The sequence below is a fragment of the Vulpes vulpes genome, chromosome 16 (assembly GCF_048418805.1).
Source record: "Vulpes vulpes isolate BD-2025 chromosome 16, VulVul3, whole genome shotgun sequence".
NCBI classification, from domain to species: Eukaryota; Metazoa; Chordata; class Mammalia; order Carnivora; family Canidae; genus Vulpes; species Vulpes vulpes.
In genome coordinates, this window is record NC_132795.1 from 62,030,405 (window position 1) to 62,043,394 (window position 12,990).

The 12,990-nt window shown below is 42.6% G+C and overlaps 1 protein-coding gene across 11 annotated transcripts in view; it reads left to right on the forward strand.

Annotated features, from left to right (window-relative positions):
* Positions 1 to 10,962, forward strand: part of SLC41A2 (solute carrier family 41 member 2) — a 127,701-nt gene extending 116,739 nt beyond the window's left edge. For 7 of the 11 annotated variants that reach the window (XM_072742451.1, XM_072742453.1, XM_072742452.1 and 4 more), the window contains one exon: positions 78 to 3,908. In XM_072742451.1, coding sequence (XP_072598552.1) covers positions 78 to 263 — 186 coding nt within the window. In that variant the 3' untranslated portion in view covers positions 264 to 3,908. Of the gene's footprint in view, positions 1 to 77; positions 3,909 to 8,254 lie in introns of those variants that run through there. The other 4 variants (XR_011997972.1, XR_011997973.1, XR_011997971.1 and 1 more) reach the window with 3 other exon arrangements.
* Positions 10,963 to 12,990: the final 2,028 nt, after the last annotated feature.

Genomic DNA, 12,990 nt, shown 5'->3' on the forward strand with positions numbered 1-12,990 from the left:
ACTTATGGCCTAGTGCATCTTATGTTTACTGGGCCAAGAATGCCCAAACAACAGGAGTAATCTCTGGTGTTTTCTAGGTATTTACCTTGCTGTGGATTGCTGACTGGATGGTCCATCACTTCTGGAGAAAAGGAAAGGACCCAGATAGCTTCTCTATCCCCTATCTAACAGCACTGGGTGACCTGCTTGGGACAGCTTTGTTAGCCTTAAGTTTTCATTTTCTTTGGCTTATTGGAGACCGAGATGGAGACGTTGGAGACTAATAAATCCTACAAACTGTTCTCAAGTTCCAAGGAGGAAAACACAAGACAACTACTTATGACTCTTTAAAAAATCTTAAATCAGTAGTTTAACTTCTACCAGGGTAATCTTCAGTTGGCCCTGATTCAATTAAATGGCCTTAACATTTTTTTAAGGAATTTGTGTTAAAACCAGAATGAACAGTATTTGTGTTGCTTTTCATAGAATAAATGTAATTTCATAGAATAAATGGTAATTTGACATAGATGTAGACACAAGCTTAAGCTCTGAAATTAATTAAATAGGAAAGAATACAGGATGTTTACAGTGAATAATTTAAAAACCACTGATGTAGCAGAGATGTGCTTTATTATTGTTTAACTTATAAAGCCAGGTTTGAGGAAACAGAGTTTTAGCCTGTCTTGTCTCATAGATGTGTTGTACTGCAAATCCTACTATAAAATGAAAGGGACCCAAACCAAGCCTTTAATAGTTTTAACTATTAGTTTTTAACTAATAGTTTTAACATAGCAGGCATGTGTGTCAAGTTTTTTAACTTTATTTTTTGCCTAACAAAGCCAAACTCCATTCCCGAACACTCTTCCTCTGTGGCTCTGAAGGAAGACCCAACACAATGCCCGGCCTCCTCTCTTGGCCCAGGCCAGGTTGGTCCCTCCTGCCCAAGCCCAGAAGTTACAGCACCTCTCAGGGGCAGGGGAGAGGAAGAGTGGGGAAGGGGGCTTCCTCATGTTTTCTTTCAAACAAAAAAACACAATCTTATTTTTCTTTACAAAAGCAAAAAAAGGAAACCAAAAAAGATACCAACCTTTGAACTATTAAAAAAAAAAAATCATGGCTGGCACCCCTCTCTGCTAGCTGAGGGTAAGTGATCAGTTACTAGCTCCCAGCCTGACTAAATATGTTCTGCTGAGCATGAGATAGACTCACTTTCCTCTGTGCCAATGCTAACTTAATTTTAGTTCTGTAAGATCTTGGCAGGCTACCCTTTAAATACAGAATGACCTCAAGAGATCTTTAAAGAAAGCAGTGGGTCATTTTGATCATTGATTTGCTGAAAGAATTTTGATCTAAGAAGACTGAATAGTTAAAACCAGAAGATAAGCTGAGCTGCATTTGTAGGGACAAGGTGTGAGAAATTGTGTGTGTGTGTGTGTGTGTGTGTGTGTGTGTGTGTGTGTGAGAGAGAGAGAGAGAGAGAGAGAGAGACAAAGAAGCAGCAAAGAGAAATGTTTGAAGGAGAGCTGAATCTTGCATCATTGATAGCAAAGATCATAGTGCTATTGAAATTTTAGCATTATGTAATTATCCTTAAACACATTTTACTGATATGCTTTTGTCATTTGGTCCACAAATTTTGCTACTCTCCATGATTTACTATTTATTACCTATATTCTAATGATTAGATTTTCTTATTTAAAAAACTACCATTTAATATAACCATGGTTATCTTCTAAGATTTTGAATAAGTAAGTGATTCATTTGCTCTTCTAAAGAAGTATGTTGCATCTTTTAGGCTTACTGTTTTAAAAGAGAGGTTGGTGGGTTATTTCAATTATTGACCATGCCTGTCCATACCACCTATCTGCACAGGCTTATTTCTACATGGGACTCTATCACATAAGTGATATGCTATGTTTCCTATATATTTTTCTAAAACTCTGACCTATATTCTAAAATTTGACCAACACTTTACTTATTCAATAGTAAGCATTTTTATATCACATACAGTTCATTTAAAAAATACAGTAGAACCTCTCAAGATCATCAGATACCTAATAGTTGAACTGGTAAAGGGAAAATATTCATTAACATTGATTTTTATTGTTTAAGTTGTGAGTTAGTGTTAACATTATGTAAATAGTACATTGTTTATAAACATGTTAGAGGAAGTATTCCTATTACACTCTTTAAAATGAGACTGTGGTGTAGAGTTATATATTTTTGCTTATTTTGAAACTTTAATTATTCCACTCTTCTGCCTTATAATGAATCTTCCAAGGTAGAGAACTGAACTAATTATAGACTTTCTCCTTTGGAGAGTTATAATGTCACATAATGAACATTCTCTTAAAAGAAAGAACAACTAAGTCAATGAATATTTAGTTGCAAAGATTTTTTAATTTAAAAAATCCATAAAGAATCTCTTTGGTTTTATCATAAAGCATTTGTAAATTACTTACTTACATTTGGGCTGTATGATTCATAAGCATTTCTATTTGCCGATAGATTTTTATCTGGATTTTTTTAAAGATTTTATTTATTTTCATGAGAGACACAGAGAGAGAGGCAGAGACGTAGGCAGAGGGAGAAGCAGGCTCCATGCGAGGAGCCCATTATGGGACTCGATCCTGAATCCCAGGATCATGCCCTGACCAAAGGCAGACGCTCAACCGATAAGACACCCAGGCGTCCCTTATCTGGATTTATAACATAAAAAAGTTCCCAGCAAATTACATTTTTAAAGCATTTACCATCATCTTTAGTGTATTACATATTCTGAAACACACTCAAATACACACCATCACATAGTACAACAGTACCTGTGAAATAAATCAGGTAGATATTCTTATCTGTATTTTTCAGCGTAAGAAACTGAAAAGCAGAGAAGTTACACTTTTAACATTGCCTGGGTGCGAAGTGTCCAAATCGTGACTAAAATCTGGGTCTCTGGTCTCCTGAGCCAGTTACTCTTTTTATGACCCCCGAGTGTATCAAGAGTACCTAATGAATGAACTGACAGGAAATAGGCTAGAGCATCAGAATTTTCTACAGTAAAAGAATAAAATAATACTACATCTTTTAGGTCAGACAGGGAAGCCTCCACCATCTATCTCAATGGTAAGTGTAGCCAATTCTAAATTATTCATGTGCTTAAGACCAAGGAAAACAGATAAATGAAGACTTCAGAATAAAGAATAATGCCTGATTTCATTGAACATTTAGCGTCCACCACCTTCCCAGATTTAACATCATCTGTAGATGCTAATAAGTAACTAGCATGGCTGATTCGAGTTCTTTCTCCTTTCTGTTTTGGTACCCGATCTTGGTTACAGCAACAAAATGTCTAAAAGGCATGTCATAGGGAAAAATAAAGACATGAAAAAAATCAGTTACTAATTAGCTCAATTTGCTTATAAAAGGGAAGTAGATTCCTTAAACTTTTTTTACTGGTTTTTTGAAAGCCTTTACATAAGTATGCAGCTAATAAGATGATTTATTTACCCACGAAATAATTTATTATCAGTCATATATAATGTAAATTGACAGTATTTATTTTTATACAATATAAAAATTTCTCTCCAAACTTCTTCCTTTCACTAATTTATCACTTTATTTATATAGAGATCATCTTTTTAAAAACATATTTTTATTCTTGCTCACTAATCATTTCTTTTCCTTTAAAATATAAAGTTTAGAAGTTAATAAAATGGAAACTTATGGTAATGTCTCTTCTGGGAGACATCAAAAGTTCCACATCATACACTATCGATGATATAGCCAAATGAAGTACATTTTATGAAGTCTTTCCGTAATTGGGCTTCCTTGCCTTATAATGTATCTGTGGTATAGTATACCCATCTATGATGGGCATCTGCTATCTTTGAATTGTTGTAAAGTCAAATAAGAATAAAATCTAAGAAATATGACCCAGCCTTGTTGTACTTCTTGGTAAACCAGGTAAACATCAAGCCCATGTGGAACTCACCTAGAAGAGACTGAAGTGACTTGTATATTTGTTGGATTGATGAGTGTGATAAACGAGACTCTGACCACACCGTGACCTCCAAACCATTGCTTTACCACTTTATCACTGTTGAGCACTCTTCTCATTTTCCGCTTAGATTCCTAGGTCCATCTGTCCACACATCCTCTCGCCTCCTCCATACTCACTGGCGGGCTCTGGGTAAGCCCAGCCCTCTGCCTCTGCTTCGCCTGCACTTGAGCAGCTAACTATGGCTCAAGAAGGACACATGACTGCTTGGACAGATCTTTGGCATCAAGTTAGTCCCCCAGTACGCAGAAGCTGCTGTATTTCTCTAATCACTTCACTCTCTGGAGATCAGGCTTTTGTCTCTAACTCTGTACTGAAGGTATACCTGTCAAGGTCACCAAGAGTCTCCCTGTTGCCAAATCCAGTGAGCAGTTGTCAGTAAGAATTCTTTTTTTTTTTAATTAAATATTTTTTATTTATTCATTCATGAGAGACAGAGGCAGAGACACAGGCAGAGGGAGAAGCAGGCTCCATGCAGGGAGCGCGACATGGGACTCGATCCCGGGTCTCCAGGAACACGACCTGGGCCGAAGGGCGCTAAACTGCTGAGCCACCAGGCTGCCCAAGAATTCTCATTTTATTCACTCTCTAAAAGTATTTGAAGGTCTCCTTCTTCCTTGAAATGCTTTCTTCACTTAGCTTCCAAAAAACTCTGCCTTTTGCTTTCCTTTTCTACATCCCTGAAAGCCCCTTTCTTTTTGCTGGATCGAGCTCCTCAATCTCCACATTTTGGGATGGCCTACAGTTCAGTTTTGATGACCTCCTCTTTAGATGGACACACCCACCTCACTGTTTCAAATGCCATCTATTTGATTATTTCCAAAGGTATCCCTCCAGCCCAAGGCTCTCACCTGACTTCCAGACCCGTATGTCCACATGGCTGCTGGACAGCTCCACTCCAGCCGCTGTGAGGTATCTCAAACATTTGAACAACACTGCCAACCACTTAACCCAACTGACACATGTAGACCGCTATATCAAACAACCACAGAATACATGTGAAGGGTTAATCTCCTTAATATGTAAAGAACATCTATAAGCCAGGAAAAAAGAGACCAACACCCAATAGTAAAATAGCGAAAGATAATTCACAAAAAACCCCAAATAGATGCTCAGTACCAAACTAAAAGGAATGCTAATTAAAATCACACTGAGGGGGTGCCTGGGTGGCTCAGTTGGTTGAGCTCTTGATTTCTGCTCAGGTCATGGTCTCAGGGTCGTGGGATGGAGTTCTGTATCGGGTTCCATGTTCAGTGGGGAGTCTACTTGAGGATTCTCTCCCTCTCTCTCTGTCCCTCCTCCTGCTCTTTTTCTCTCTAAAGTATTTGATCTTTTTTAAAAAATTACACTGAGATGCCATTTCTTACCTATCAAATTGACAAAAATTCAAGATCTAATAAAACATTCTCTTGGCAAGGTTATAGGGGAACATTTACCATGAGAAATTGATAACAGCTCCATAGAGGGGAATCTGGCCCATATCTACCTAAATTCTAGGCACACTCATCATTTGATCCAGTAGTCCCACTATTACTACCCTCATTAGACCCAGGCAAGTGAAGCCCCTGCCCTGGGCCCTCTGCCACATGCAGTGTTTCGGAAACTATGGCCAGGAGGCCACATCTAAGTCACTGCCTATTTTTATAATTTTATTAGAATGCAGCCATGCCCAGTTGTTTACATACTGTGTCTGGCTGCTTTCTCTCTCCAGCAGTAGAACTGAATAGGTATAAAAGAGACCAGATAGCCTGCAAAAGCCTATTTACTCTTTGACCTTTTTACACAAAATAATTGACCCACCCTGCTTTAGAGTGAATTCCTCAAATTTTATTTCTGTCTCAGGTACCTGGGACTACCCAGGATCATCTGTGTCATCTGGGTGGTGTGCTTCAATCTGAACTAGTCCTACACAGGCCCTAGTTGCCAGAAGCACCTCACAGCTTTCTAAATCACTGCCCAATGCCTGGGACCAGCCAGGGATGAGAATGGACCCCCATTTCTGTTTTTTTCTGTTCAGGAAGAGCTCCTTGTATGGGTCAACTAGATGCCCCCAGGAAGTCAGAATCTGCCTATAGGGTAGTCCCCAAGGCTCTAGGACTGGCCCCAGCTCCAAGAGGGCAACATGGGGGGTAGGGGGTGGTCAATCACTCTCACTGGCCAGAACGACAATGGGCTGCAGGAATGATGCTGACATTGATTTGGAGCAACTCTCACATCAGACACAGGACAAGTTCAGAGCCTAGACCACTGACAATCGACTCACAGCCAACCCTTGGACTTGAGCCTCAGCATTCCCTCTTTTGTCAGCATTCTGACTATGGCATCACCTCTGGTCTAGAGCCCTGAAGTGTGACAGGGTAATGGCAGGCATCCTTCACCCTGTGTGCCCTCACCACCTGCACCCAGGAAAGTCTCCTCAACCTCTTGCAGGTTCTGTGCCACTTGCCAAGCAGTCCTCTGGGGGTGACTGCTCCTTTCTCCTCTGATTATTTTCAAGACCACTGCCCCACAACGTACCCTTTCAACTGATGTCCTGTCTTAGCTCCAGTTGATTTGATGATGCCATACTCTCCCAGGTCAATCTTAAATTGTACTGGATAAGGAAGAGCCATTCATCATGTGGATGGTACCATTCTTCTCAACCTGCTTCCAGACCCTCCCCCAGCCTCCCCACCGGTGACAGCGTGGGGGAGGCAGGATGACACTTGTTAATGATGGTAAGGCAAACCTTATTCAGGGCCATCGTGATAGGTACAGGGACCACTGCAATGAGATGTTGCAGTGGGGGAGAGAGATGGGACTCCATGCTGAGTACAGCATGGGCAAGTGGTATCTGTAGCTAAGGAGCAGGGTGGAGGTCAGTGAATGGAAAAACACTGAGAGGAAACATCACGGGTGAGGGGGATTCTGCTTCAGTGGACCTAACACGACTCTTGCTGAAGGCAGGCCAAGGTGATCAGACATCACCAGGGGGTGGGTGGAGGATGAGAGGCCCTACCAGATAGTGAGGTTTGATCAGACATCAAAGGTGGGGAGTTCTGGTTAAGCTAATTTAGCAAGGTTCTTGCTGAAGCCAGACTTTATAAGGAAGTTAACAGATGGGCCTAGGAGAAGTTTCAGGAGCCTTACTAGAGTTTGAATCTTTGGGTGCTGTAAACAGCATCAAATAAATGGTATCAGGGGACTGCAGAGGCCACAAAAGCTGTATAGGTGTACCTCAGAACCCTACAGGCTCGGTTCAGGACCACAGCAATAAAGCAGATATTGCAATAAAGCGAGTCAAATGAGTTTTTAAAAAATCTCCTAGTGGGATCCCTGTGTGGCTTAGCGGTTTAGTGCCTGCCTTCAAGCCCAGGGTGTGATCCTGGGGTCCCAGGATCAAGTCCCACATTGGGCTCCCTGCATGGAGTCTGCTTCTCCCGCTGCCTGTGTCTCTGCCTCTCTCTCTCTCTCTCTCTTTCATGAATAAATAAAAATCTTTAAAAAATAAAAATAAATAATAAATAAAAATCTCCTAGTCAGCATTTTGACTATGGCATCACCTCTGGTCTAGAGCCCTGAAGTGTGAAATCTATGGAAGTTATGTTTACACTATACTATATTCTATTAAGTCTGCAATAGCATTATGTCCTAAAAAGGAACAATATATAGGGGCACCTGGGTGGCTCAGTCAGTTAAGTGGACAACTCTTGGTTTCAGCTCTGGTCATGATCTCACAGGTCATAAGATCAAGCCCTGCATTGGTCTCCATGCTGGGCATGGGATCTGCTTGTCCCTCTCCCTCTACTCCTCCCCCTACTCTTTTGCTCTCTCAAATAAAGAGATAAATCCTTAAAAAAAAAAAACCCACAATGTATATACCTTAATTTAAAAATACTTTATTGCCAAAAAAGATAACCAACATCTGAGCTTTAAGCAAACTTTAATCATTTTTTTGCTGGTGGAGGATCGTGCCTCGACATTGATGGCTACTGACTGAGCAGGATGCTGGCAGCTGAAGGTGGGGGTGGCTGTGGTGATTTCTTAAAATAAGACAATGATGTTTGTCACACTGATTTACCCTTCCATTCACAAATGACTTCTCTGTAGCATGTGATGCTGTTTGACAGCATTTTACCCACAGTAGGACTTCTTTCAAAATTGGAGTCAATCCTCTCAAACTTGCCTCTGCTTCATCAACTAAGTTTCTGTAATTTTCCCAATCCTTTGTTGTCATTTCAGTGGTCTACAACATCTTCACCAGGAGTACATTGCATCTGAAGCAACCACTTTCTTTGCTGGTCCACAAGAAGCAAGTCCTCATCCATCTATCTATTAAAAGCAAGTACTCACCCATTATTATGAGATTGAAGCAATTGAGATATGATAATTGAAAAGTTTGAAATGTGACACAAAGGCAGGAAGTGAGTGAATGCTGTGGGAAAAATGGTGCCAGTAGACTTACTCAATGCAGGGTTACCACAGACCTTCGATTTGTAGAAAGCACAATATCTGGGAGGCACAAAAAAATGAAGCGCACACTAAAGGTATGCCTGTAAATGGATTCAGTCTACATTTTGGTTAAATTAACTTGTAGTCCAGGAACGACTCTGAGCCCAGGGTTGAGCAGATAGTAAAGTCCCACCTGGGTTGAACCTGCTTCATTGTGATGGTTAAACTGAAGACTTTAAAGGTGATTTCCTTTTTAATTCCCAAAGGTAGTAGTCAAGTAGCTTTGGTATGAAGGTCTCCTTCAACTTAGTTCTACTCTTCTTGATGAACCAATTGTTGATTCTCATATTAGCTTAGAGCATTACCATCATCATACACATAGCATGAATGTGTGTGTGCACACAGGTGTGTGCCTGTGTGCATGTGTGTGCAGTTCTGGATCTGATGCTATGATTTGATTTCAGGGGTCGACAACATCACCAGGAGCACCAAGAAGGTGGCTTATGCCTACTACTGCCTAGGATTTGTTAAGCAGTTCCTCTAGAAAGGACATCATTTGAATAGGAGACTTTGTTACTGTCGCTATGAATATTCATTATACATTCATTGCAAAGTGGTTTTAAAAAATTATGACTTGTGTTTTGATTCTCTAGTGCCTTAATGGTTTCTGCTAATAGCATGTCAGAAGTTGAATATAACAAAATGTGAGATGCCTCTTTATAGAGTGAGTAGCTCATGATAGATGCTAATTGGGTTTGGCATAATCTTGTGATTTCATATGGCTTAATGTTAAAGAGACAGGTTTCTAGGCCCCAGTGAAAGCTGATCTAGACCATAAGTGGAGTTAACAAGTTTTTATTAAGTGCCAGATTGAAGCCACTCCTGCTCTCAGCCCTGAAGAGAATCCAAAGGATGAAATGAGGCTTTTGTGGTTCATGGCAAATGATCCGTGAGAGGGAGAGGATCCACACTTGAGAAAACTAATAACAGTTTTTGGTAAGAGTAAAAACTGCAAACTAACTTTCCAACAATAGAGAAATGGTTAAAAAAATATGGTACGCAATTTGCAAAATGTATGTAAAATATATAATCATTGTGTACAATCATATTTTCCAAAAACATTTAATGACAACGGGGGAAATTCTCACAACATAAGTGCAAAAAATCAAGACATGCAGGTTGATCTTATTTACCGTGGACTGGCTTCCACCGCCCCTCACCCGGGGACTGGGGATAAACAAAAAAAGCCACTGGGGTTTTATCAATATTCCTGCTAACTTAACACAAGGAAATGAAAGACCCCTGCGCAGGGAGAAGTCAATACCTCAGGGAGGAAACGGTTCTCACAAAGGTCAGGTCTATAATTTCAGATGTTATTTTTAGGAAAACAAGTCAGAAGTGAACTGTATCCACCCCCCCCCCCCCAGGGGCCCCATGTCAGCACCCCATCCCCTGAACCCGGAGCTCACTGCTGCCCCCACTGGGGTCGGCAGAAACTGCGAGAAGAGCTGCCCCCCTCCTCTCTGTCCCCAGAAGGCAGCGACCCAGCTGTGTGGTTTGCAGGAGCCACAGGACCTGTGACGGGGTATCGACCCAGAGTGGGGCGCCGGTGTGCTCAAGGGAAAGGACAAGGTGGGAAAACCGAGGCGAGAGGGAGAAAGGGGAAGGATTCGGTGTGTGAAGTCCACCTGTCGCCCATGGCCGGGACTCACACACCCCAGTGCCGCGTGTCCTGCGACTGGGCTGCTGTCGTGGGCCTTGCTGTCATGGGCCGTGCTATCGTGGGCCATGCTGTGGTGGGACGCGGTGTCGTGGGCCATGCTGTGGTGGGACGCGGTGTCGTGGGCCGTGCTATCATGGACCGTGCTGTGGTGGGACGTGGTGTCATGGGCCATGCTGTGGTGGGCCGTGGTGTCGTGGGCCATGCTGTGGTGGGCCGTGGTGTCGTGGGCCATGCTATCGTGGACTGTGCTGTGGTGGGCCATGCTGTCCTGGGCTGTGATGTGGGCCATGCTGTCGTGGGCTGCGATGTCGTGGGTCTGCTGTCATGGGCCGTGCTGTCATGGGCTGGGCCCTCCTTCCCGACCTACGTAGGAGGCCAGAGCGTGCAGCACACAGGAAGGCAGCCACGCCAATTATCAGCCTCTTCAGTGGCCTGATTGAGAATTACTTTGTAGCCACCCCTGAATTGTCCCTTAAGTGGCCTCTAATCTTCTCTGGGGCAGGGGACCTGCTCAGGGAAGGGCTCGGTGCACAGCCTAGCCCCCCGTCCTAACCTGAGCAAACCGCAGCAGCCCTCTCTGTACAGGTAGCATCCAGGGAAGGCCCCAACTTGCTGGGATGCAGGAAGGGACTGAAGTGTGCAGGAGCCACCACGGGACCTACAGCGCCTTTGAACTGGGCACGGGGTGGCGGTGGGGAAGAGGGATGAGAAATATATGTGTGATCTGTAACTGTACATTTTTAAGAAATTGGAAGTAAACACCAAAATAACATCAGTTATCTTCTGGTGAGATTTTAGATGATTTTCTTTTTCTTTTTTTTTTTTTTTTTGATTTTCTTTTCTATTTGTGCCTCTCTGCATTTCTAAAATCTTCTGCATCAAACATGTATTGTTCTTTTTGTTGTTGTTTAAAGCTATATGTCCTACCAAAAAAGCAAACTTGGCCTTCCACAGTATGTTCTAAAAGGGGTTTTCAAGTGAAATTTGCTGGTGTAGTCTTTACTTGGCTCTAGCAGTTATGACAGTGTCTCTGTGCGGGTGGTGTCTCATCACCCAGGCTACCAGCTGTCACTATCGTCAGTGCTCACATTATGCTGATTGTCATCATCACAGGATAGCAACTTAAGGATTTTTCTGTATTCTTTTAAGGTGAGCAACTGATATGGCCAGGAACACACAGGACAGGAGCTCTTCACTTTCTTGACCTTCAAAACGTCTATCAGAGGGATGCCTGGCGGGCTTAGTGGTTGAGCATCTGCCTTGGGCTCAGGGAGTGATCTCAGGGTCCTGGGATTGAGTCCTGCATCGGGCTCCCCGTTCTCCCTCTGCTTATGTCTCTGCCTCTCTCTGTGTCGCTCATGAATAAATAAATAAAATATTAAAAATAAAAAACCCTCTGTCAGACATATATTGGGCAAAATCTATTCTCATTTTATGAGTGTTACGTACTGTGATATCTCCTTAAGCCCTAGTGCAACAAAATACATTAAACACAACTTTAGTTCCTAGGTTGCATCCTGCTCTTGATTAGATTATTGGAGTATGCAGCCTTTGACCCAGTCGATCAATCACCTCTGTGGGAATGCACCATCAGAAGTAACATGGTGCCTCAAGCCTATTAACAACAAGTACCCACAAAAGTAAAGGGTTAAAGGGGATTCCCTGGGTGGCGCAGCGGTTTGGTGCCTGCCTTTGGCCCAGGGCGCAATCCTGGAGACCCGGGATCGAATCTCACATCGGGCTCCCGGTGCATGGAGCCTGCTTCTCCTTCTGCCTGTGTCTCTGCCTCTCTCTATCTCTCTGTGACTATCATAAATAAATAAAAATTAAAAAAAAAAGTAAAGGGTTAAAAGTATGGCCATTTGGAGCCCATTTAGTTGGGTAAATGGAAATGACTTGATTAGCTGGAAGAGATCTTGGCCTCTGAAGCTACAAGCTCAAATCACAAATGTTCTCTCTCCTTTGGTCACCTTTGTGAAGGAGAATCGCAGGTAGAGTTGATTTTGAGTTTTAATTCAAAGATATTATGAAGCATTTCACATGAGGAAGAAATTTAGTCTTCTTGGTCATTTATCCAGAAGGCTGAATAATTTCAGGGCAGAGGAAAATGTGGTCAGGGGCCTCCGAGTAATCAGCACGTTAACCATCCTGCAGAAATGTAAAACTCTTCTGTGTGGGTTAATAGGTACAATTAACACCAAAATTAGATACCATATGTAAGTAATTGAGGTTATTTAATACAACTGTTGACTCAATACGTCTCTGGACTGTGGAGCAGGTAGTCTCGGAATTTATTAGAGTGTAATTAGTGAGACTTTATTGGATTCCACCGTCGGCTCCGGAGCAGATTTGTATGGCGCACAGCTTGGTAGGTGGTTGTCTGAGAAAGCCTGCGTGGCCGTCATTTCCACATTCGGTTTGAAGTGGGTACGGATGTATTTTCAGATGCGGATTCCGTTCATCAAACTGACCTTAATCTCATCCTACCCCCTCTGCCCAACCCCCTCCACCTCTCTCCCGTCCTTAGTGGCTCCCCTTATCACTACCCCCTGTGAGCTTTTCTGCCCAATCCTCAAGCTCCTTCCTCCTTCTCCTGTCACACTTCACTTCGACAGTGGTGTTTGCTGGCGTCGGGGCTGGCCTCGTGGTTCCCCACCTTCTCAGCTGAGCTCACTTCTGTTCCTCCTCCACGGCTCACTCCCATCTGTCCCTGGCCAAAAAAATAAAAAAAAAAGAAAAAGAAAAGGAAATCATTTATCGAGCTAAGGGGAGCCTGAGGGAGGTGAGCCCATGGTAGACAGGA